The sequence below is a fragment of the Salmo salar genome, chromosome ssa01 (assembly GCF_905237065.1).
Source record: "Salmo salar chromosome ssa01, Ssal_v3.1, whole genome shotgun sequence".
Classification (NCBI taxonomy): domain Eukaryota; kingdom Metazoa; phylum Chordata; class Actinopteri; order Salmoniformes; family Salmonidae; genus Salmo; species Salmo salar.
In genome coordinates, this window is record NC_059442.1 from 157,452,718 (window position 1) to 157,477,352 (window position 24,635).

At 42.1% G+C, this 24,635-nt stretch overlaps 5 protein-coding genes and 4 non-coding genes across 11 annotated transcripts; 7 read left to right on the top strand and 2 right to left on the bottom strand.

The window, feature by feature from the left end:
- Positions 1–1,704: 1,704 nt before the first annotated feature.
- On the top strand, positions 1,705–6,065 carry cssa01h9orf78 (chromosome ssa01 C9orf78 homolog). Its single transcript, NM_001146500.2, is given in 9 exon segments — positions 1,705–1,874; positions 2,028–2,087; positions 2,543–2,594; positions 2,717–2,787; positions 2,884–2,964; positions 4,392–4,589; positions 4,829–4,965; positions 5,214–5,324; positions 5,539–6,065. Coding segments are annotated over 9 exon segments (888 nt in total). The 5' UTR covers positions 1,705–1,794; the 3' UTR covers positions 5,637–6,065.
- med22 (mediator complex subunit 22) lies at positions 6,001–15,678 on the bottom strand. Of its 2 annotated transcripts, XM_014141591.2 has the most exons (5): positions 15,551–15,678; positions 13,521–13,668; positions 13,138–13,218; positions 12,628–12,836; positions 6,001–7,027 (listed from the first exon to the last, which is right to left on the bottom strand). In XM_014141591.2, exons 2-5 carry the CDS (start codon positions 13,641–13,643, stop codon positions 6,826–6,828), a joined length of 615 nt encoding a protein of 204 aa, XP_013997066.1. In that variant the 5' UTR covers positions 13,644–13,668; positions 15,551–15,678; the 3' UTR covers positions 6,001–6,825. The 2 variants fall into 2 exon arrangements, with proteins under 2 accessions (XP_013997066.1, XP_013997075.1); XM_014141600.2 differs by lacking the exon at positions 6,001–7,027 and having other exon boundaries at positions 12,332–12,836.
- A 23-nt stretch (positions 15,679–15,701) lies between these two features.
- On the top strand, positions 15,702–18,994 carry rpl7a (ribosomal protein L7a). 2 transcript variants are annotated; one of them, NM_001140756.1, is made up of 8 exons: positions 15,702–15,712; positions 16,502–16,622; positions 16,830–16,979; positions 17,213–17,353; positions 17,561–17,640; positions 17,898–18,028; positions 18,262–18,331; positions 18,689–18,993. In NM_001140756.1, the coding sequence occupies exons 1-8, from the start codon at positions 15,710–15,712 to the stop codon at positions 18,791–18,793; spliced, it is 801 nt and encodes a 266-aa protein (NP_001134228.1). In that variant the 5' UTR covers positions 15,702–15,709; the 3' UTR covers positions 18,794–18,993. The 2 variants fall into 2 exon arrangements, with proteins under 2 accessions (NP_001134228.1, XP_045572416.1); XM_045716460.1 differs by lacking the exon at positions 15,702–15,712 and adding an exon at positions 15,797–15,815 and having other exon boundaries at positions 18,689–18,994.
- On the top strand, positions 16,678–16,746 carry LOC123726806 (small nucleolar RNA SNORD24). The gene has a single exon (XR_006758957.1). It is a non-coding gene; the product is annotated as a small nucleolar RNA SNORD24 (small nucleolar RNA).
- Positions 17,413–17,484, top strand: LOC123726795 (small nucleolar RNA SNORD36). Its single transcript, XR_006758942.1, has one exon. It is a non-coding gene; the product is annotated as a small nucleolar RNA SNORD36 (small nucleolar RNA).
- On the top strand, positions 17,728–17,804 carry LOC123726793 (small nucleolar RNA SNORD36). The gene has a single exon (XR_006758938.1). It is a non-coding gene; the product is annotated as a small nucleolar RNA SNORD36 (small nucleolar RNA).
- On the top strand, positions 18,118–18,187 carry LOC123726796 (small nucleolar RNA SNORD36). Its single transcript, XR_006758943.1, has one exon. It is a non-coding gene; the product is annotated as a small nucleolar RNA SNORD36 (small nucleolar RNA).
- An 812-nt stretch (positions 18,995–19,806) lies between the features above and the next one.
- On the bottom strand, positions 19,807–22,074 carry surf1 (SURF1 cytochrome c oxidase assembly factor). Its single transcript, NM_001141597.1, is given in 9 exon segments — positions 19,807–20,095; positions 20,243–20,324; positions 20,544–20,706; positions 20,792–20,864; positions 20,973–21,164; positions 21,291–21,373; positions 21,463–21,590; positions 21,717–21,783; positions 21,946–22,074. Coding segments are annotated over 9 exon segments (915 nt in total). The 5' UTR covers positions 22,009–22,074; the 3' UTR covers positions 19,807–20,031.
- A 44-nt stretch (positions 22,075–22,118) lies between these two features.
- On the top strand, positions 22,119–24,412 carry surf6 (surfeit 6). The gene is made up of 4 exons (XM_014141522.2): positions 22,119–22,486; positions 22,675–22,905; positions 23,078–23,160; positions 23,311–24,412. Exons 1-4 carry the CDS (start codon positions 22,396–22,398, stop codon positions 24,010–24,012), a joined length of 1,107 nt encoding a protein of 368 aa, XP_013996997.1. The 5' UTR covers positions 22,119–22,395; the 3' UTR covers positions 24,013–24,412.
- The last annotated feature ends 223 nt before the right edge of the window (positions 24,413–24,635 follow it).

Consider the following 24,635-nt stretch of genomic DNA (forward strand, 5'->3'; position numbering starts at 1 on the left):
AACAGCTTTGCATTTCTTTTGGCACTGTCTACACGTAAAGATATTATGGCAAGACATTTGTAGTTTTATATTCTTGAAGACCTGTTTACATTTTAGTCTTATCCAGAGCAATTTACAGTAGCGAGTGCAAACATTTTACGTACTGGTCCCCCGTGTGAATCAAACCCACAACCCTGGCTTTGCAAGCGCCATACCCTACCAACTCAGCTAAGGATACACCGTAGAATGATGCAAATGTGATGCCAATTTCCGTAACTATATAAACGGATAAAGATATATATTTTTCTTAACCTCAAATGTAATTGTGCTAATGGCAAAATGTAATATTCATAAATGTAAATTCACTAATAGAAAAACACTCTTCCTTGTTTTCTATTAAGAGTTTGAGCAATTCGGCCTACACCGGCCAGACTTGGAAGATGCTCTGCCAACTGTGCGCCGCACTATGGGACTCCCAATCACGGCCGGTTGTGATAGAGCCTGGAGCCGAACCAGGGTGTCTGTAGTGAAGTTTCAAGCACTGAGATGGAGTGCCTTAGACTGCTGCGCCACTCGGGAGACAAACGTTTTAAAATTGTACAAACATATACGGAAGTGGAATTATACATTCAAAATGCATATTAAGCAAAGTGCATAACCAAGCACACAGGTTTAACCCTCCTGCTGTGTTCCGAACGATCTGGACCGATGTACAAGTTTTCTCTCTGAAAAATGTAGTTCATTTAATCTGATTGTCATAAGGTTCCATGACTTTGTTCACACAGGGCATCTGAACACACAAAATACATTTTGATTTTCATTACATTTTGGGTGTATTATTTAACTTTTGTACACCTGTGGTGTTCCCGGTCAAAAATGACCTGTTATTAGAAATGAATGGGTGAGACTACAATTAGTGTATAAAATTGAGTTCGGGCACATGCCCATTCATCAGCTGGACACACTTTCTCTCCAAGACCCCCACATGCATGTGTGTTTGTGCACACACCACACACCTCCCCTTCTTGGCTTCCATGGCAATCCCAATAGAATCTTTCCCCCACGGGAACCACACCTGTTGGCATTCTCACAAACAATCGCAACATTGTTTCAATAATATATAGAACTTTTCTCGCAGCTCTTGTACAGTATATAAAGCTTTTTTGAGGCCTTGCTCACAATTCATTCTGTGGCAGCACAATGACCAAACGATATACTGTATGTGAGGCTCTTGATCATATCTTTGATCATGACACTGGTGAGGAGGAGAGAGTCCTTGTTAAACTTTGACTCAAAGTAGTCTGTGATAAATAGCACAATATGTTTCATCTGAGTATTTGTTACAGTCAAAATAATCCATACATTATACTTTTTTTTACTCAAAAACGAGTTGTATGAGCTCAGGTCAATGAGGCCTACAGGCCATAAATAGCAAATAGAAGTTCAAAACGTGTAATGTTCACAATAACTTAAGTTGATAAAAAGATCTAACGCAACATTAGGCGATAATATATGTATTATAAAATATTTATAATCAGCTATAATGGGGCGGTCATTTTGGACCGGGAACACACAATTAATTAACATTTAACGAACACAACAGGAGGGAAATAAAAAATATATATTCATGTTTTTTTTGCAATCGTCACAATACACGTAAAGTATAACGTCACGTCCGGTTTTCGGGGAAGTGGAACATAGGTCCGTCGGCGAAATGTGTCCCCTGTGTTATTATTGTTGCCAAAAGAGCAGCTGCGTACACTGTAAAGTCGTGTACACAAAGTTTGCTACCATCCTTTCGAAAACTCTACAATAATGCCGTCGGGAAAAAACTTTAGAAGGAGAAGAGAAAGCTCTTCGGATGAAGAGGAAGACGAGATAACAGCTGAAGTTAGGTAACGTTTTCAATATACCTTACATTAGTTAGCAAGCCAGCCACGACGTGTATGATGGCTAGCTTCTAACTGGCTAATGACTATTCGATTGCCAGATAGCAGTTCTTCCTGTTCTTGATATTGACATTAGTCAAATATTTTTTTTCTACTCAGATCGAAACTGGACGAAGCTAAAGAACTTCAGAGTTTACGGAAAAGACAGACTGGAGTTAGGTAGGTAAAGTTTACAGTTAAACAGCATGTTTCTGTTGTGTACCTTAGCTAATTGCACTTAGCTAGACGTGTATATCACAGCTAGCTATGCAATAATATTTTATTATCAACATTTATTTTTTTAAAGACTGAATTGGGTTTTCAGCCAAATTACAGGCTCATAACTTGGTTTGCTGCTATAAAGCCGAGGGATGCGGCTGGATAAATTGAATCATTATCTCAGTCCATGAGACATAATAGCTTTAATCATAGTTTGTTTACAGACTCAAATGAGCAAATTTATTGTGTTAAGATGGAGTAAGACAGTTACTTGCGCCTACTGAGGCATGTAAAATTTAGCATATATTCTAAAAAAGTAAACAGGCATATTATAAAATGACTTTAATAGTTGAGAAATTGTACCTTAACGAAACTGAAAAGTTATGATTAACGTTCTGTTATGTTGTACTATTCAGCGTGGCCGCATTGTTGGAGGGGGAAAAACTTCGCTTGGACGAAGGGGGTGATGTAAGTTTTTTTCCCCCCCTTGTTTACATAGTGTTATTGTTCAGTAGTTGATACAATGAATGTGTTTCTGCTTCAAACATCTTATACTAACTACATTCTTCTCAACTTTCATTGCTCAACAGAATGACCCTTTTAAATTGAAGACCGGGGGTGTTGTTGACATGAAAAAAGTAAAAGACCGGGCCAGAGACATGTAAGCTTTTATTGCTACCAGTTTGAGGCTTTTAAAGTGTGTAAGACCGTTTTTTTGTCAGTATTTATGATGTGTATGTCTCTTCTCCACCTTCAGGACCGATGACGACACAGGGGACCTTAATCTGGGCACCTCTTTCTCTGCCGAGACCAACAGACGAGATGAGGATGCCGACATGTATGTTATCAACAAACCTCTGCAAACCAAACATTTAATTCGAATTTATTAGGATCCCCATTAGCTGACGCCATATGAAAAATACATTAAACCAAAAAAAAACTCAGCAAAAAAAGAAACGTCCTCTCACTGTCAACTGCGTTTATTTTCAGCAAACTTGTGTAAATATTTGTATGAACATAAGATTCAACAACTGAGACACAAACTGAACAAGTACCACAGACATGTGACTAACATAAATGGAATAATGTGTCTCTGAACAAATGGGGGGGGGGGTCAAAATCCAAAGTAACAGTCGGTATCTGGTGTGGCCACCAGCTGCATTAAGTACTGCAGTGTATCTCCTTGCTTGCAGGAAGGGTACCACATGAGGGAGGAGGATGTCTTCCCTGTAACGCACAGCGTTGAGATTGCCTGCAATGACAACAAGCTCAGTCCGATGATGCTGTGACACACCGCCCCAGACCATGACAGACCCTCCAAATCTATCCCGCTCCAGAGTACAGGCCTCGGTGTAAATCTCATTCCTTCAATGATAAATTTGAATCCGACCATCACCCCTGGTGAGACAAAACCGCAACTCGTCAGTGAAGAGCACTTTTTGCCAGTCCTGTCTGGTCCAGCGACGGTGGGTTTATGCCCATAGGCGACGTTGTTGCCGGTGATGTCTGGTGAGGACCTGCCTTACAACAGGCCTACAAGCCCAGCCTCTCTCAGCCTACTGCGGTCAGTCTGAGCACTGATGGAGGGATTGTGCATTCCTGGTGTAACTCGGGCGGTTGTTGTTGCCCGAGTTACTTGCAATTTATTGCCCTGGCCACATCTGCAGTTCTCATGCCTCCTTGCAGCATGACTAAGGCATATTCACGCAGATGAGCGTCTTTCTTTTGGTGTTTTTCAGAGTCAGTAGAAAGGCATCTTTAGTGTCCTAAGTTTTCATAACTGTGACCTTAATTGCCTACCGTCTGTAAGCTGTTAGTGTCTTAACGACCGTTCCACAGGTGTATGTTCATTAATTGTTTATGGTTCATTGAACACGCATGGGGAAACAGTGTTTAACATTTTAGTCATTTAGCAGACGCTCTTATCCAGAGTGACTTACGGTAGTGAATGCATACATTATATACTTTTTTCCCCTCTTTTTTTTTCGTACTGGTCCCCCGTGGGAATCGAACCCACAACCCTGGCGTTGCAAACACCATGCTCTACCAACTGAGCCACACAGGCTTTACAATGAAGATCTGTGGATTTTTACTAATTTATATTTGGAAGATAGGGTTCTGAAAAAGGGACATTTCATTTTTTTTGCTGAGTTTACATTATCTTAGAGAGCACAACTATTGTCTGAGATCTCACTGATGCCTCAGTTCACAATTTTGAAGTTCTATATTTTGCTGTATATTTTTAAATGTTCTCCCCCCGGCTAGGATGAAGTACATTGAGACAGAGCTGAAGAAGAAGAAGGGCTTGGTGGAAGCGGAGGAGCAGAAGGTAAAAGTGAAGAACGCTGAGGACCTCCTGTACGAGCTGCCAGAGAACATCCGAGTCAACTCGGCCAAGAAGACTGAAGAGATGTTGTCCAATCAGATGTTGAGTGGGATCCCCGAGGTTGACCTTGGCATTGAGTGAGTGGCCAGGGTATCAATGTTTCTGCAGCTGAAAAAACTCCTAGGGGAAACACTCTTAGTGTACTTAGTTTTTTTGCTCTTGTTAAATCTGTATTCATCTCTGTAGCAACTATAGCAATGTCTTGTAATCTTACCCCAACAAGTTCAGTGACTGAAAACCTTGCACAACAGGTGTGTTTGTTTAGCATATCTTGAAGCTTAGATGAAGAGCATTATTTCAGGTTTTTGTTTTTCAGTGCTAAGATAAAGAACATCATCTTCACGGAGGAGGCCAAGGCCAAGCTGCTGCAGGATCAGAGGAACAAGAAGAAGGACAACGGCACCTCCTTCGTCCCCACCAACATCGCTGTCAACTATGTCCAGCACAACCGCTGTGAGTTATGTTCATGTCATCTATGACTGATACCTGCTTCACACTACGGGGCAGACCCAACCCGCACTTTGCTGGCTTTATTTTTATTTATTTTTTATCTCCCATCGTTTCTGGAAAGAACAGTGGTGGATGCGTAACCAGACCAGTACAGCTAGGCTTGACTCAGTAGCATGACATCAAATCACGTCCACCTGTTTTACACATGCTGATCTGTCAGCCTTTAACTGTGTGAATGTCTTTTGTTCCAGTCTACCGTGAAGACGTGAACGCCCCACAGAGACACCACAACAGACACAAACCAAAGGAGCCAGAGGCCAGGCCTCTCCGTGTGGGTGACACAGAGAAACCAGGACCAGAGGGTAAGAGAAGAATCCACACAACTGCATCAACCACTACATCGCATTTAGACCACAGTACATATACAAACATATTGCTAGAGAGAAGCCACAGCTAATACTGATAGCATAACACAGTATCTCTGAGATGAAAACATTTGTATATATTTTGCTGAAATATTAGAGAATACACCTATTAGAGACGTTAACTGTCAATCTGCTCTCATGTCTCTTCCAGCTGTGGAACCAGCCAACCATCGCAAGAGGCCTAACAACGAGAAGGCCACGGATGACTACCACTACGAGAAGTTCAAAAAGATGAACCGTAGATACTGAGGATAGATTTGCCCTTTGACTGGAATTTGGATAATCTCCATTGAACATGCTTTTTAGTCTAGGGGTAGGCGTAGTTTTTTCTTTAGAAAAAAAAAAATCTATGCCCATTTGTATAAATAGCCCCTTCTGCTTTTTGTTTCCAGCTTTGTTGTTTTGTCTGGGACTCGATTGGTGTAGTGTATTCTATCAATAGCATGTGAAATGTCATACATCTGAATTATTTGATGTCATTCCATCCCTGGTTTCTACAATAAATGTTCCATGTTCTCTGACATTTTCTGTCAGAACAAAACTAGTAGTAATAGCTGACTTTTTGGATTGTTCCAGAAATCTTTTTTTGTTGTTGTTAAGATTAGAGACAGGCTTGAGTCTATAATGGTGTTTTATTCACTTGTCTAATTCTTCATGCAATTAAAAGCTTACTAACTGAAATTGCAATATTACAAAAACAATGCTACAAAAGAAATCTAAGAACATAACATCCATATACTTGCATGACATGCAGTCTTATGGTCATACATTTAGAACATTTTCAACCAAAAGAAAGAACTTGGCATCAGTAATGCGCCATGTTTCTGCCACTGGGGTAACTCAAATGTCTTTCAAACTAAATCTCAAGTGTATGTAATGGGGATATTAGACAGACAGGGCAAAAACAAATCTTGGTTACATTTTCGGGAGACACAGTTTTAAAGTTGTTTGGGCCAGCTAATAGTCTTTACACTAGTTGCATTAGGCATTATTTCTAATCTTGTCAAAACAAAAAAACATACTCTATCCATTTGGTCGGATACCTTGCTACAGGGCTTACAGCATTTATAAACTATCGGAGAAGCAACCTGAGATGGATTACCATTATTGATTGAATAAAGTATGAGTGATATTGGTGCAGTTGGAGTGTAACGTTAGCTTATCAACAATGTTCATCATACTATCAATGCTTCATACTGTTCCCTAGTAATCTTAAAGTATACAGAGGAATACCATTGAGAAACATTAAAGGTCTTCGGTTCAGTTTTGCTTGCCCCCCATTTCCACCAGACACACTGACAGTGGAAGACTTGTCATACTGTACATGGATAGACTATGATACATTAACACTAATCTACGTACCACTGTAATAATCTGAGTGACACAGTGTTGGAGGGAGAGGTCCATTCTACATCCATATGTGGTCTGCTCCAGTGCTTTAGGGCTTGTCTGCCGCGGCGGTGGTCCCGTGTCCGTTGAGGTGGTGTTTGGGGGTGGTCTCCTGGGAGGCAGGTCCGTCTGTGTCCTCCTCGACCCCCTGGGCTGACCCGGAGGTGGCGCCCCCGTCCGGGGACGCCCAACTGTCCCAACGCCAGTAGGCCTCACACAGGGGCAGGTCGGTACTGTCCCACTGACCGTAGCTTTACCAGAACAAAAACCATAGAGGGGCATAGAATCAGCAAAGCACAGAGAAGAGAGGTGTGTGTCTGACATCTGGTAGAGTACAGACACACACCTGCATTAAAGAGACAGACACAGGAATGATGCACACGAAATGCAGGAAACAGCAGTATGAAGTACAAGCTTAAGCTCTAAAAGGATTCCAGAGGAATGTTAGCTAGGTCTAGTGTCTGGTGCTGTGATCATTTCCCTAAATAAATGTGTCTGTAGTCTTTCATTCCTCTCCGTCTTCGCTATTAACAGCTGCAATGCAGTCTTAAAGACGGTAAACTGGACACATTCATTGCTTGTTTTGTTTCCATTTCCAAATGCATCACAATCAATGAAACATGACCTGGAGCAAAGGGTCAATGAGTAGGTGAAAAATCTGTCGATGTGCCCTTGAGCAAGGCATGTAACCCTAATTGCGTCTGCTAAATGCCTCAAATGTAAACGTAGAGCTGGGTCATCTGTAACTGACTGTTAGATACACTAGTTGTTGTTATTAGAGTTGTTGCGATACAAGTAATATGATACTCCGAGGTATCGTGGGAAGGAATCAAAATGAAACATGAGGCGTACTGAATTTCCTGAGGAAAACAGTCCTAATGTCAGAAACCAGCAGCCTGATGTCACCCAGAATCCCATGTTTCTTTTCCAAGCTATAGCACACCATATGTTACATACAGTAGGTTTTTAAAGGACCAAGGAGTTTAGTCTGCTTTGTGTTTTCCTTTTTGCCAAGGAAAATCAAGTATCGTAGTACTTGTGACAACCCTAGTTTGTATCACCTAGCTGTGTAATCTTACTCTCAGAAGTGCATTAGGTCCTGATGCAGGGCAAAGAACAGGAAATGCACAGGCAGAGAAAAGAGGGAATACAACACCTTGCAGCCGAAAAGCAGCATCTAGAGACAGCTAGATTTCTCACAGTTAAATAAATTAGACAGAGATTTACATTGTTTTGTCTCTAGTTTATTTTTCAGTGTTTATAAAGATAAAAGACTGGGTCTATGCCAATGATTATATATATATATATATATATATATATATATATATATATATACACACACACACACACACACACACACACACACACACACAATATGACCAATAGAGGGCGTTGTGTTGAAGCCACCGTGCCTCCATCTTGATACTGCCCCCACCAGTGTTAAAAATGGAATAGAAATGCATTTATTAATGTCTACATTCGTTTTTGCCTCATTTATTCTATTACAGATACCTTAATGCATACTTTTACATTATATTATGTGAGCTATTTTTTCCTTACAAAGTATAATTTTGGGAGATTACTAATGTTACTGTCGCCACTACAACAACAAAAACACGTAAATACATGTAATTTTGTCCTTGAAACATTTAATTTAAATACTTTAGAATTCCATGAATTCCTATGGAGGACTGCTCCTATTGGGGAGTGCCAACATGGCCGACCAGTGGCTTCAAAGCCTCTCAATGGTCAATAGATTGCATCAGCAATCCAGGGTTTCTATACATCATTGGTCTATGCAGGTGACTGACACAGACTAAATACATATTGCCATAGTTGATATGTGTGCAACAGTGCAATTTTTGTGAACACAGTTTGCACGGTTACTGGCTTGGTCAATTGTCTGGGAACGGAATCATACAGATACAACACTGGATTCTGTTCAATGCGAAGTTTCTGGAACCCTCATAGAGATTAGATTTGTCTAGCACTTTCCAGTCTAAAACCATTCTATAGAAAATAAACAACACAAATGCCTGGTGTGTTGGTTAATGGACCTATACAGCCACCATTTATAATTAGGGTTATAAAGACATAATACTTTTGCTTGTAGAAATGATCTTCCAGTGATTTTGTGATTGTAGCATAGTTTTTGTTTTTCATTAGATTCCAAGTATTTTGCAATGAAAGCATTTTTAACATGTTTTTTCTTACATTTCCCTTCCTGAGCAGGTTGCTCTGAGTTAACACAAATCTTTAAATTCCATGACTGAATAGTTTACTAAAGGATCTTATCCACATTTCAGCACACAACTACATCCACTCACCAGTCCACAAATACTGACTGTAAAGCTTTACAATGTGTTACCTAGATACCTATAAACGGTATACAGTTGAAGTCGGAAGTTTACATACAGCTTAGCCAAATACATTTCAACTCAGTTTTTCACAATTCCTGACATTTAATCCTAGTAAAAATTCCCTGTCTTAGGTCAGTTAGGATCACCACTTTATTTTAAGAATGTGAAATGTCAGAATAATAGTAGAGAGAATGATTTATTTCAGCTTTTTTTTTCTTTCATTATATTCCCAGTGGGTCAGAAGTTTACATACACTCAATTAGTATTTGGTTGCATTGCCTTTAAATTGCTTAACTTGGGTGAACGTTTCAGGTAGCCTTCCACAAGCTTCCCACAATAAGTTGGGTGAATTGTGGGCCATTCCTCCTGACTGAGCTGGTGGTCTTCCCTGTGGCTCAGTTGGTAGAGCATGGTCTTTGCAACACCAGCATGGTGTATGCAACGCCAGGGTTGTGGGTTCGATTCCCACGGGGGGCCAGTACAACAACAAAAAATGCATGAAATGTATGCATTCACTACTGTAAGTTGCTCTGGATAAGAGCGTCTGCTAAATTACTAAAATGTAAATGTAACTGAGTCAGGTTTGTAGGCCTCCTTGCTTTTTCAGTTCTACCCACAAATTTTCTATAGGATTGTTGTCAGGGCTTTGTGATGGCCACTCCAATACCTTGACTTTGTTGTCCTTAAGCCATTTTTCCACAACTTCGGAAGTATGCTTGGGGTCATTGTCCATTTGGAAGACCCATTTGCAACCAAGCTTTAACCCATTTGCAACCAAGCTTCAATATAGCCACATAATTTTCCTACCTCTGTGAAGTGCACCAGTCCTTCCTGCAGCAAAGCACCCCCACAACATGATGCTGCCACCCTCGTGCTTCACGGTTGGGATGGTGTTCTTCGGCTTGCAAGCATCCCCCTTTATCCTCCAAACATAACGATGGTCATTATGGCCAAACAGTTCTATTTTTGTTTCATCAGACCAGAGGACATTTCTCCAAAAAGTACGATCTTTGTCCCCATGTGCAGTTGCAAACCGTAGTCTGGCTTTTTTATGGCGGTTTTGGAGCAGTGGCTTCTTCTTTGCTGAGCGGCCTTTCAGGTTATGTCGATATAGGACTCGTTTTACTGTGGATATAGATACTTTTGTACCTGTTTCCTCTAGCATCTTCACAAGGTCCTTTGCTGTTGTTCTGGGATTGATTTGCACATTTCGCACCAAAGTACGTTCATCTCTAGGAGACAGAACGCGTCTTGAGCGGTGTGACGGCTGCGTGGTCCCATGGTGTTTATGGTACCTTCAGGCGTTTGGAAATTGCTCCCAAGGATGAACCAGACTTGTGGAGGTCTACAATTGTTTTTCTGAGGTCTTGGCTGATTTCTTTTGATTTTCCCATGATGTCAAGCAAAGAGTCACTGAGTTTGAAGGTAGGCCTTGAAATACATCCACAGGTACACCTCCAATTGACTCAAACGATGTCAATTGGCCTATCAGAAGCTTCTAAAGCCATGACCATTTTCTGGAATTTTCCAAGCTGTTTCAAGGCACAGTCATAGTGTATGTACACTTCTGACCCACTGGAATTGTGATACAGTGAATTATAAGTGAAATAATCTGTCTGTAAACAATTGTTGGAAAAATTACTTGTGTCATGCACAACGTAGATGTCCTAACCCACTTGTCAAAACTATAGTTTGTTAACAAGAAATGTGTGGAGTGGTTGAAAAACGAGTTTTAATGACTCCAACCTAAGTGTATGTAAACTTCCGACTTCAACTGTATGTTCTCTCAGTCATCAGCCTATTACAAACAACTGAGGAAGACTATAGCAACTAGATACACTACATGACCAACAGCATGTGGACACCTGCTCGTTGAACATCTCATTCCAAAATCATGGGCATTAATATGGAGTTGGTCCCCCTTTGCTGCTATAACAGCTTCCACTCTGCTGGGAGGCTTTCCACTAGATGTTGGAACATTGCTGCGGGGACTTGCTTCCATTCAGCCACAAGAGCATTACTGAACTCGGGCACTGATGTTGGGTGATTAGGCTTGGCTTGCAGTCAGCATTTCAATTAATCCCAAAGGGGTTTGATTGGGTTGAGGTCAGGGCTTTGTGCAGGCCAGTCAAGTTCTTCCACACCAATCTCAACAAACCATTTCTGTAAGGACCTCGCTTTGTGCACGGGTGCTTTGAGATGCTGAAACAGGAAAGGGCCTTCCCCAAACTGTTGCCACAAAATTGGAATCATAGAATTGTCTAGAATGTCATTATATGCTGTAGCATTAACCTGTTAGGGCTAACCTGTTATTTATAACAGGTTAACCTGTTATTTCCCTCCACTGGAACTAAGGGGCCTACCCCGAACCATGAAAAACAGCCCCAGACCATTATTCCTCCTCAACCAAACTTTACAGTTGGCACTATGCATTTGGGCATGTAGCGTTCTCCTGTCATCCACCAAACCCAGATTAATTCGTCGGACTGCCAAATGGTGAAGCATGATTCATCACTCCAGAGAACGCATTCCCAATGCTCCAGACTCCAATGGCGGCAAACTTTACAGCACTCCTGCCGACGCTTGGCATTGCGCATGGTGATCTAAGGCTTGTGTGCGGTTGCTCGGCCATGGAAACCTATTTCATGAAGCTCCCGACAAAGATTTATTGTGCTGATGTTGCTTCCAGAGGCAGTTTGGAACTCGGTAGTGAGTGTTGCAAACGAGGACAGACGCGCTACGCACTTCATCATTCTGCAGTCCCGTTCTGTGAGCTTGTGTGGCTACCACTTCGCGGCTGAGCCGTTGTTGATCCTAGACGTTTCCACTTCACAATAACAGCACGTACAGTTGACTGGTGCAGCTCTAGCAGGGCAGAAATTTAACAAACTAACATGTTGGAAAGTTGGAATCCTATGGCGGTGCCACGTTGGAAGTCACTGAGCTCGAGTAAAGCCATTCTACTGTCAATGTTTGTCTATGGAGATTGCATGGCGGTGTGCTCGATGTTATAAACCTGTCAGCAACAGGTGAGTCTGAAATAGCAGAATCCACAAATTTGAAGGGGTGTCCACATACTTTTGTATATATAGTGTACACTAGAACCACACTTATGATTGGGTATAACATTTACCATGTTGAGACCTACAATCTACCAACATGAGGATATCAAAAAAAACTTCCAGAGGCATTACAAACAAGGCACTTCATTTAATTTTCAACCAAATGAGATTAGATTTCTCATGGTGAATGTACTGCAAAATAACTTTGCCCATAGATCAACCATCTATTTTGCTTATAAAACCAGCATTTGGATATTCTATTGAAGTTGACGCAATATACAGAGACACTAAAGGACTAATGGCGATGACTGAGGTGGTGGGGTAAGATCAACCCTTCATAAGGCACGATGGTGAGGGGGAATAGGGGCTATAAGTCATGATAGAGTGGACCAACCGAACCTTGACTGTGCAGTATGAGCCTACTTGTACCTGGAGGAGTAATATTCTTCCTCTAGCTCGTACAGGTCGATGGCGATCTCGTCACGGAGCGAGGTGAGCTTCTTGTCACATTCCTCCTGCAGCGAGCGCAGCTGCTGGTTCTGCAGGCTGATGGCCTCGTTTACTGATGGGAAGTCGTTGAGGATCAGGAACTGTTTCAGGTCCGACACGAGCTTCATCAGGGACTCGCCCGCACGCACCTTCAGACACAACAACAAACCACTGGGATTATCATTGGTGCTTTGCCTTGTAACATGTACTCAATTCAGGGTCATGTTCATTATGCACCAAATGGGGAAGAAACAGACTGAAACAGGGTGGGACTGCCTGAAACTGTTCAATAAGAAACAGTTTTCTGTTCCAAAATGTTTTCCATTGCAGGCCCAAATGAACATGACCCAGGTTGAATTCCAACTCAACCATTTACTTCCCTAAGCAAGGGGTTTAAAGTTGAAGGAAAGCTCTACTAGTCTCGAGGGAGTCTGGCTGGCATGTACTTACAATGTTGGCTGCTCTGACGTGCATCTCATAGTGGTCCTGCTCAGCCTGTGTAGCCCGAGAGACTTGCGTCTCGTCCTCTACCTGGAGCAAAACAACACAACACATTTTGGTTGAACAGTAGAGATAGAATTACTTTATGGGTTAAACTGTCATTCTTTCAGTAAAAAAAAACCATTAGGAAAAAACTCCTTTGTCTGTTTCTCTCTCTCACACAGAGAAACACACACTGTCAAACACTCGAACACACACACACACACACACACACACACACACACACACACACACACACACACACACACACACACACACACACACACACACACACACACACACACACACACACACACACACACACACACAAAATACCGTAATGTTACAGCTACCTTTGCGGTTTTTATGATTTCCGTGAGGTTATCTAGAATGGACCTGATATCATCCTTCAGTCTTTTGTTGTAGTTCTGAAGAAGACTCTCCTTGCTTTGAGGGAGCGCTCTTTGATTGGCCATCGTATTCAGGATTGTAAACCAACCCCTAAAAGCAAATAAAAGGAGATACACAACATTCAAAATACGCCCACGTTATACTGTAGTTAGCCAGCAAAATAAAACGGCATTGCATTGCTAGAGCGCATCATCAAATGCAATGTCTTGACTTCTTCATCTTCTTTGGGATTGGGTTGGCGGATCACATTCCAACTTTTAGGTGCATACACTGCTACCTATTGTACCGGAGTGTGAGGATAGTCACAACCTGCCTACATTAAATTACGGCAATACAAAATTGGGGGGAATTAAAATGAACCTGCCAACTATTAGCCCCCACAAAAAAAACACTACCTAATTCCACTATTTAACCCTATCTAACCCTTCTCCAGACCAATGGTCTGGGAGGACAGAACACTACCACTCAATATCCCCTGCAACTCTTCTGCAGTAAAACCTTGCAATCAAATCAAATTGTATTGGTCACATACACAGATTTAGCAGAAGTTATTGCGGGTGTAGCGAAATGCCTGTGTTCCTAGATCCAACAGTCCCAAGTACTTCTCTGCAGCTGTTTTTTTGTGGCTTAAGTTCCATTTCTGCAGTACAGTTGACAACCATGGCTATGACTACTAAAAAACCCACCTTACTGAAGCACATATTATTCCCATACCTCTCTATTGGTCTCTGACTACTCACAGGAATCCTCTCAGAATCCCTCACCCTGTACCCATCTTCCTCTACCACTCTCTTCATTGCTTCAGCATACAACACTTTCTGTACTACTCTAAACCTGGCAACCTCAACATGCCTTTCTCTCACAGGACACCTCCAATCTCCAGCGCCATAGGCCAATGTCTTTTTCCGCTTGACAGTGGAGTGGCATTCATGGATGCCAAGAGAAGCCAGGCTTCCCCCAAAAAATACAAAGAAAAAAAATACAATTATTTGTCTTTTGTCTCTGTGTTTCATAATTTCCCTTCAATTCGCAAGAGGCTGAATGTACTGTATCTCACCAGAGAAAACAAAACAGTGCCCCTGTCTGGCCAGTAGCATTCAATGCAAGGGAAGCCAGCGAGCGTTTGGCCTCCCTTAATTAAAAAAAGACAAAATAATAGCCAATCAGCATTGACCTAAACTGAGTATAGTCCTGGTGCACCCAAAATAAAGGGTCAAGGGAAGCCCATTTGGATTCCACGTCACTGCTATCAATTCGCGTCTACCAGTAGTGTTTTTGTCTTCCAGTGGCTAGCTAGCTAAAATGGTCCCTTTCCTATAATTAGGCATGGACGGAGATAGGGATTTGATTCTGATCCAACCATTAATTCATACATTGTTGTGCCCCTAGCCTGTGAGGATAGAAGGCGAATGTTAACGTTTCACATGAACGTAAGTCAGGCAAGCGAGCTAGCATTTTAGCCAGGTAACCTAAGACAACCAAAAATAAATGCCTGTACTGTATGACAGCGTGATAGACAGTTAAGTCAACATGAAAGAGCGGAGGATGACATAAGCTTTCTCTACAAGTAGTGTGAGTCAACATTTTTTTCTACTTGCACGAATGCGTTTGTAACATGCAATATGCTTTGTGGACTTCACCGGACAGAGGTTGCGCTCCGGTTTTGTGATAAAGGTGTAGTTGAATTTACTCTGCCACTGTGTGTTCTTATTGTCTCGGCCTTTAGGCCTGTATATCACGGGTGCAAGGCATATTAACTAACAGGATTTTTAGAGCAAACAACGCAATTATCACAACGCTTAGTTGGTAATAAGGTTTTTTTCTGGCTCCGCCAGTGATTTTACCCACGCACCCACTGCTACTTGCAGAAATGAAGAGAAATCGATTAACTCAACCACAAATCGTTAATACTGAGGTCTTATATTTGTGCATGGTATATACAGTTCTATATCAATTATAAAACATCACGTACCTCCTAATACATTGTTGAAAAGTATTATTTATGAAAATAGAAAGGTGCACATCCCGTTCAAAATCACCACTGCCGTCGATTGTTTCTGACGTCACATGAAGGTCTCGCGGTACTTAAATTACCCACAATCCATGGATCTTCCTTTCTGTCTGATCCAACATGGTGAGTGTACTGGTATTTTATTTCGGGGGAAAATCTAGATGTTTTCATCCCTCATCATCTTCTTTCTAAAGCTGTGATATCTGCTAAAAGTTCTAGTAATATGGTATACATAACACAAGCACCAATTTTAGCTTTGTATGGTGTGGTATTATTTAGCTGTTTTATCGGGTAACTCATGAATTGGCAGTGATATTGCCGGTGAAGTTATCCACACGGGACCTCCTAGTAAAGCATTTTAATGTATTTAGAGTCCGACTGTGTGCGGCTGAAATGTAGTGTATGCACGTATAAATCCCTTCACACTTGTGGCGGGTAGTGTACATGGTAAAAGACTAGATGGACAACCAAGTAGGCCTAACCTCGCTTCAGCCTGTTTTACTAACTACGGTGCCCTCTGCCTGCGCAGTCAATTCGCACAGACAAGGGGATACTGGCCTTGTCTGTAGATGTGTAACGTTACATAAAATTGTCAAATGCCTTTTTAGATAGTTAACGAGTGATGTAGTTAGTTGGCTAACTTGGCTGGCTAGGTAGCCATAACTAACCTTACCTCGCAGTAAAATGTGTGTTGGTTAACCAACTTACATGTCACGATGTGTAGCTTCTATTTAACTTTTCGTTATAACCACGGAAGTCTTTATTTCTGGCTTTTGCTGATACTTTGAATTTCTTCAACTGAATCATCTATGTGGATTAAAAACAAACCTCAACCCTGAACTAAAGCCACATTATTGTTTAAATGTCTTTGAACAAACTCATGTATGTTGACCAGTCTACTTTTTCCAACAGCCTAAAGGCAAGAAGTCTAAGGGGAAGAAGGTGGCACCAGCCCCTTCTGTGGCCAAAAAGCATGAGGCCAAGAAAGTGGTCAACCCCCTGTTTGAGAAGAGGCCAAAGAACTATGGCATTGGTGAGTAAAGTGAACCTTCTGGGATTTGATTTCTAGTAATGTCCTGTCTTGCCTGTGCAGATGATGTAAATAATATTTGCTATCTTAACAACAATGCAGACAACCCACCAAGATCGCTGATGCACTTGTTCCATGACTGTAGTGGCTTTTGACTTTTCTGATTACGCGGTACTGATTGGATGCACTAATGCCCATGTTTGTTCATAGGTCAGGACATCCAGCCAAAGCGTGATTTGACACGCTTTGTGAAATGGCCCCGCTACATCCGCCTGCAGAGGCAGCGCTCCATCCTGTACAAGCGTCTGAAGGTCCCCCCAGCGATCAACCAGTTCACCCAGGCACTAGACCGCCAGACTGGTAATTCTCAGTGCATGCGTTTATCAGTTCTGCTGTGTTTATTCGTGTATTGTTTGTGTGGGTAATTTTTTTTCTGGGTCTTGAATATGAATTATTTTGTGGGGTATTTTGCAGATGTGAATTATATTTGCTATCTGAACAGCAATCTAACTTTAGACATTTTGAGTTGCAGGTCATGTTTTGTGCTATGTCCCAGAGTCAGTTAATGTACTGGTTTTCTATTTCCCTCACAGCCACACAGCTGTTCAAGCTGGCCCACAAGTACAGGCCGGAGACCAAGCAGGAGAAGAAGCAGAGGCTGCTGGCTCGTGCTGAACAGAAGGCCGCTGGAAAGGGAGACACCCCAACAAAGAGGCCACCTGTTCTCCGTGCAGGTGAGGCAGGCATTGAGGTCTTTTTTTGAAGAAAATAAATTATACATACTTTGGCGTTGATGCAATGATGTTTGAATTTCTTAACCTGAAACAATCATGTAGTTTTATTGAGCTTTTTAACCCTGAGCATAGGCCATGAATTGTTTGACTATTTCAACAACTCAAGGTTGAATGTGGGTTAGATATCAATGTTGAATTCTCCCATAGGTGTGAACACCGTCACCACTCTGGTGGAAAGCAAGAAGGCCCAGCTGGTGGTCATTGCCCACGATGTGGACCCTATTGAGGTAAGACAACTCAACTTTGTGGGCTTGTTTCTTGCTGTATGGGTTAGCTTTCGCAGGCTGTTAATACTCGTGGGCATATGTGGTCATTTGCAATGATGCTTGAATTTCTTCACCTGAATCCTCTATGTGGATCAAAACATACGAGCTTTTTAATTCTGAGCTAAGACCGCTGCCCTGTATTGTAGTTGAGAAGAGAAGGCACAGCCAGAAATGTGTTGTCCATAGATATTGATACACTTTTCTTGTCTCCTCTGTAGCTGGTGGTCTTCCTGCCTGCTCTGTGTCGCAAGATGGGTGTCCCTTACTGCATTGTCAAGGGCAAGGCCAGGCTGGGAAGACTGGTGCACAGAAAGACCTGTACCTCAGTTGCCTTCACACAGACAAACCCGTGAGTAACAAGTGGCAAAGCCAAACACATGCACTGAGGTCTACCTCTAGTAAGTTGAGCTTGTGCTCTTTTTAAATCTGAAATCCTTTTGGCGATGATGTATGAATTTCTTCAACTGAACAACCGTGTGGCTTTATGAGCTTTTTAACCCTGAGCCAAAGGTTTACGTGCAGTTCACCTGGATGTCAATTGTACTTTGGCAATGCACTGATGACATGTTCCTACTTTTTCAGTGAAGACAAAGGTTCCCTTGCCAAGCTGGTGGAAGCCATCAAGACTAACTACAATGACCGATATGAGGAGGTGAGTGGCCAGTCTGATCAGCTACTGTTTTGTCAATATTGACTAGTAGTCAAGCCAAAGTTTCTGGGTCCTGAAGATGGCTGGATTATCTTGTGGGTTCATTTTTGGCTTTTGCAGATGGGAATGAATATTTGCTGTCTTAACAGGAACGCTGACACCCGCCAAGAAAACTGATGCAATTTGCTTAAAATACCCTTTACCCCTACACTTACCATGTATTTAACTTGAGGGGGATCTAGCTTAAAGCACATGAGTCACCACATTGCCTCTGTCTTTCACTTTGTCTCCCTGAACTGACTTAATTAAACCTAGCCCACCCCACTGAATTAACTCATGACAATATGCTTCCTCTTCTAGATCCGTCGTCACTGGGGAGGTGGTATCATGGGTCCAAAGTCCACAGCCCGTATTGCCAAGCTGGAGAAGGCTAAGGCCAAGGAACTGGCCACCAAGCTCGGATAAACTGTTTGATATCAAAATAAATAACTGTCAAGAAATATGCTCTTGTCTTTTGTCCAATGAGAGAACCCTTAAATGTTATGCATGTTAACCTTAAATGGATATTGTGCTGATCATATCAGTTTCAAATATCAATGCCAGTCAAAGGTAGTGGCACATTTTGTATGTGTATTGAATCTATAAAATAAAAGATTTCATACACCATTGGTGCCAATCGTGTTTAACATATTGGTATGATTTCTGACACTGGGAGAATTACAGGACAAAAAGTGAAACTGACTACTGGTGCTCCTCGGTGTATTACACTTGCTGACCTAAGGCCACTGTTGGAGGTGCAACAGGTGGCATTACCCAGCAGAAACATTGTAGTGTGCTTTACCTGAAATGGCACAGCTCAGGCCTGAACTTATTTAAACTGCCCAATCATGACAACTGGCTACATTTGGCTATTTTATTACAATACTTCAAAAGCACAACAATCCTACTTACAAAAGAAATGCAATTTCATTGATTTGAGTAAGAGAATCAGTCAACAAATTCATTAGGCCCATTATGGATTTCACATGACTAGGAATGCAGATAGTCTTACACAAATTTTGTGAAAAATGGGCCTCAAGGTATTTTTGTGCATTCAAATTGCCATCTAATGTACTTCATTGTCATGCCCATACCATGGCCATTGTGGGGTACTGTTCACATCTAAACCGCTCGCCTACAAGTGGGCTCCAGTTGAGTCAGGTTGGACATAATCCCAAATTCTCAATGGTAGAGAAATTAACATGTATCTGGCAACAGCTCTGGTGGACATTCCTGCAGTCACCATGCCAATTACACACAACTTGAGGCCTCCAAGGCAGTGACTACATTTTAGAATGGCCTTTTTGTCCCCAGCACAAGGTGCACCTGTGTAATGATCATGCTGTTTAATCAGCTTCTTGATATGCCACACCTGTCATGTGGATGGATTATCTTGGCAAAGGAGAAATGCTCATTAACAGGGATGTAAACAAAGTTTTGCACATTTGAGAGAAATTGTTTATTTTGAAAATTTCTGGGATCTTTTATTTCAGCTCATGAAACCAACAACTTTACATGTTGCATTTATGTTTGTGTACATTTGTCAAATAAAACCAAGACATCTAAGTACCTATAGCAACTTCTATACTGCCATGATCTGGCAATGTGGAATATTCATGATGTAAACGTATTCATTTACACTACTCAAGCCATTGCGGGGTGTTTTACACAATCCTTTTGATGAACTTGGCATACCACATGTAAGAGGTTGCTGCACAGAGGCCATACCTACAGAGAGGAAGAGAAGCACTCATTGGATATGCATACAGCTCAAGTGATCCTAGTTCTACTTTTAGTTATGCAATCCAAGCCATAGAGGCTCACTGTGAAGAAAAAAATAAATGACAGTAATTGATATGAAAAATTACAACTTACCACGTCATAATGTACTGCATATGTTCATTCCTGAGGGTGACTCGGGTCTGTCCTCCTATAGGTCCACCCGGAATTGTGCTGGCTGAGAATATTAACAAACAAACCTTAGATTTACATTCATTCTCAATGAAACACACACTACCAACTCACTTCGGATAAAAAACAGATTTACCGTTATTCCAAACCTCAGCTACAGGGAATGTTAAATCACCATTCAGTCTTTCACATACCTTATTTTCTGATATACCATGCAATTAAATCAAAGTGTATTGTCTAAATAGGGTAATACTGAGAGCTGTACCCAGGTCAGCATCGATGAAGATCTGCTCGGCCCCTGTGACTCTAGCCATTGTCTCCAGGTCGCGGTAGTGCCAGCGGTTGTGCTCCACGTCGTTTTGTGGCACAAAGGGTTTGCGGATCTCTGTCAGCCTCACCACACCTACCAGGTCAACCTCGTCATCCACCTACAGAGCAGCATGACAAAATCATCACCCATGACAACTTTGAGTCTTGAATTAGACAATGAATATGGGGGGGGGGGGGGGTTACCTGTCCCTTCATCCTGGTTTCTGGTTTGATCTTCTTCCTAGGAACATATCCTCTGTTTACAAGGATCGTGATCCTGTGAAATATATACAAGAATGTCAACAGTGTAAGGAGACAATAATGTCTTAACATTTTGGAGCTCTCACATACTGGTAGCAGCAATTGCGATGCGTGTGTCTCTTACCCTAGGTCACTGCAGTAGAACGGGGTGACGACATTGGCTCCAGTATCTCCACTGGATGACAGCTGGCCTGCCTCCCTTGCCTCTTTCTCTGGGTCGACAGGCGAGCGTGGTAAGATGTACATCTCCTGGGAGTGGTCATAGTGCCCACGCACCTTTACTCTCCTGTACTCCAGATTGTTCAACTCCAGAGGACTAGGAAGCAAAGACATACATAACAAGAACATCACAAACACTTCCAGTCTGAACTTAAAAAAATCAAGACAACATAATGATGTGTAATTATCTGTCTGATAACTTCTGTGTGCATGTGTTCCTCACTCAATGGGAAGAGGGATGGGTTCCACGGAGGTAAGACTTCTCAGTTCTGCAATCAACTTCATTTTCCATTCCCGACGTTTCACCTGAGTAGGACAGTGGCTTAGGTCAGTATAATTTGTCATATCCATTTTAGAAGTACTGCCATTTGAACTACTGTTTAATGGAGCCATACCTGCCATGTCCCAAGACCAAATGTGGTGACAGGAATCAGAAGCAAGAGCCATTTGAGGAAGGAGTCCTCTCCCTTCGCTGCCCTGGCAGCTGTGGAGCTTGACAGTCGACCAAAGTTGATACACTTGCCTGGAGTGATTGGAAAGGTGTCAGAGCTATAACCGTTACGAATTAACGTTAACGTTATGAAATGGTAAGCGTCTGTCATTGAATCACATGGCTAGTTTGTTGCTATGAATATGTCTGAAACATTACCTTCTGATTGTTTGAAGAGAGGCTGTCGTGGCAATAAGAGAGTCCTCTTGAAATAAATTGCATGTGACTGAAAAGAGAAATGCATAAATGCATTCAACTTCATCATTACATCAGCAGTCTAACTGTAGGTCACTGGAATTTATGCAACAGCAAGCTAGCTAACGCTAGTTAACGTTAGTTCTTAAGATATTAATAGTTGTTGCCATGTACTGTAGCTAGATCAACTTACGTTCTTTTTTATCATCTTCAAGGTCTTAGCAGAGCACGCGAACATAAATGTTAAACTGCCCATAGTTACTGAAAATATGGTAAACACACAGGGATAGTCAATTTGACAAGGCAACTGGCTACATAACTTACATGTCCTGTGTGCAGGAGGGATTGTGTTGGATGTAACTACATCCGGTCCAACCTGACTTCAATGTGACGCCCATTTCAGTCTGTACACGTGCATTTGTAGCTAGCTAGTACTTTTTATGTTGTTATTTTAACAGCAAATGTTGCAATTTTATTTTGATCATCATAAGTAAAGTTATTTATTCACCATTGGTTAAAGTATCAGAAAGATGACCTGCAACATCTCGCTCGTACTTTCTGTTTGAAGAGGGAGTTTACATTAGCTAGGGGCTATTTATTGTTAGCAGATTCGTGGTTTTCGAATTTTTTGTTTGTTCGAGAAATGGCAAGTCTTGCTTCAAAGGACTCATACCTTCAGAAATTGGCGAGTAAAGTATGTGCTCAACAGCAAGAACCAAGGAATAGGCCATTTGGTAAATTTTTTCAGGTTCTATCTATTAGCTAGGTGCACGTTTTAATTTGTATGATAATTGTTTTTGAATACATTTTAGATGGTTGCTGATGTTAATCAACTGACTTAGCAATAAACACCCCTCCAATGTATAGGCATTTTCATCAGTACTTGTACAACCTAACATGCTGTCTCTCTTCATGAATGAAGTCCCTTTTCAAGGTGGACGTGTGCCTGGCCCTCCAAAGAAGAGGAACAAAACCAATCACAAACAGATAAGTGTAAACAGCAACGTAGGGAAACACCAGAAGTTACCTTTGAAGCCTAACAAGAAGCTTGTCATCACCCCAGCACAGAGAGCACCTGGTGTAGCAGAACAGAAGGTCTCAAAAGCTACAGTTCCAAATGGGGTGGTGGTTGAGACTAAACAGAAGCCCAAAGGTAAAGTTATATATTGATGTCCAGTCCTCAAATGATGCTCAACTTCCTAACATCTTCTGGTGATACTTGCCTTTCCTCTTTGTTTTTTGACTAGTTGCAATATATAAATGGTGTAATAGCCATGTCAGAGACATTATTGTACTCTTCACTGACTTTTGTTCTCACCCTGAAGGTGGAAAGCCAGGTACTAATTTCTCCACGGTAGATATTCTACGGCAGAGACTTCATGAGAAGATTGAGGAGTCTCGTGGGCAGGTATGTGTTCGGTTATCTAAGGGGTTGTTCAGTGGCTACATGCGGTAAAATGTCTCATTACCGATCCACAGTTGACTGTCATGACTTGGCAATGCACATGTCTGTTGATATAGCCTACAACTAACCTTACATCCCCTTTTCTTCCTGTAGGGAACCCCTAAGGACCCATCCTCTGAGGAGGTGCAGAAGAAGCGAGAGAAGAGAAAGCAGGAGAGGGAGCGCAAGAAGAGGAAGCGTAAAGAGTTCCTCATTAAGAAGCTCGCTGAGAAAGCTGGCTTAGAGTATGAGCCTGAAATCAAAAGGGAAGAGGCCCCTCCTCCTCCCACCGCACCAGCTGCGGGCAAGCGGGATGAGACCGCCATCGTCTTCAACAAGGTGGAGCTGGGCGATGGTGGGTTCTTGGACAAAGAGCAGAAGAAGAAGGAGAAGAAGAACCGGATAAAAGGCGGTCTGACACCGCTGGTGGGCAAGAACTACAAGCAGTTGCTGGGGCGCGTGGAGGTTCGCAAGGCTAAGCTGGAGGAGCTGCGGGAGAAGGATGAGGGAAAGGCCAAGGTGCAGGAGGAGAAGATGAAGTGGACCAATGTGCTGTACAAGGCAGAGGGTCTGAAAATCAAGGATGATGAGGACCTGCTGAGGGCCTCACTCAAGAGGAAAGAGAAGATGCGCTCGCAGCGGAAGAAGAAGTGGACGGAGCGCAGCGAGACGGTGGTGGAGAAGATGCAAAGGCGACAGGACAAGAGACGCAGGAACATCCAGAAGAACAACAAGGGCAAAGTGGAGAAGAAAAAGGACCGGGCCAGGAAGAGGGGCCGCGTACTGCCTGAAGACCTGAAGAAGGCTCAGGTGTAGAGGGATGGGGAGGAGGGTCAAGCTGAGGGTTGTGGAAAATGGACTGATTAATTGATGAACATGTCTTTTTGATTGAGCTCTACTGCTTTTTTGTGGCATGGTGCTTTGTCCAGTGTCCACATAATATTCATAATGCTTTGGACTTATGTTAAAAGCCACTGGACAGGGCAAAGACCCAATACAGGGTTCCTCAAGGTTTGAATACCGGGGCGCTCTGTTAAATCAATGCTTGCTTTATTACTTTTTATTCTGTTCGTCGCAATGGTTGACACATGCCATGGATGTACTGTATTGAAAGTGTAAACTTCAGTTTAAAATACCCAACTTCATGTGATTTCTCTATATTGAATGTCAATGTTTTGCTAAACGTAATTGAACTTAAGAAATATGCCCATATTAACTACCCTGTATTCATTTGTTTGAAAGTGCCACACAAATAGCATTGGAAACACGTTATTGCCATATGTGGTGCACACTGACTCTTATAGATTGATTCATAGGCCTATTTAAATAAGCAAATGAAACACTAAGGTAGCAACTGATGGTGAATTATTTATTCAATTATTTCATTAGCGCGTGCAGTATTCATCGACCAGTGTAGAACCGATTAAATAAACCAACCT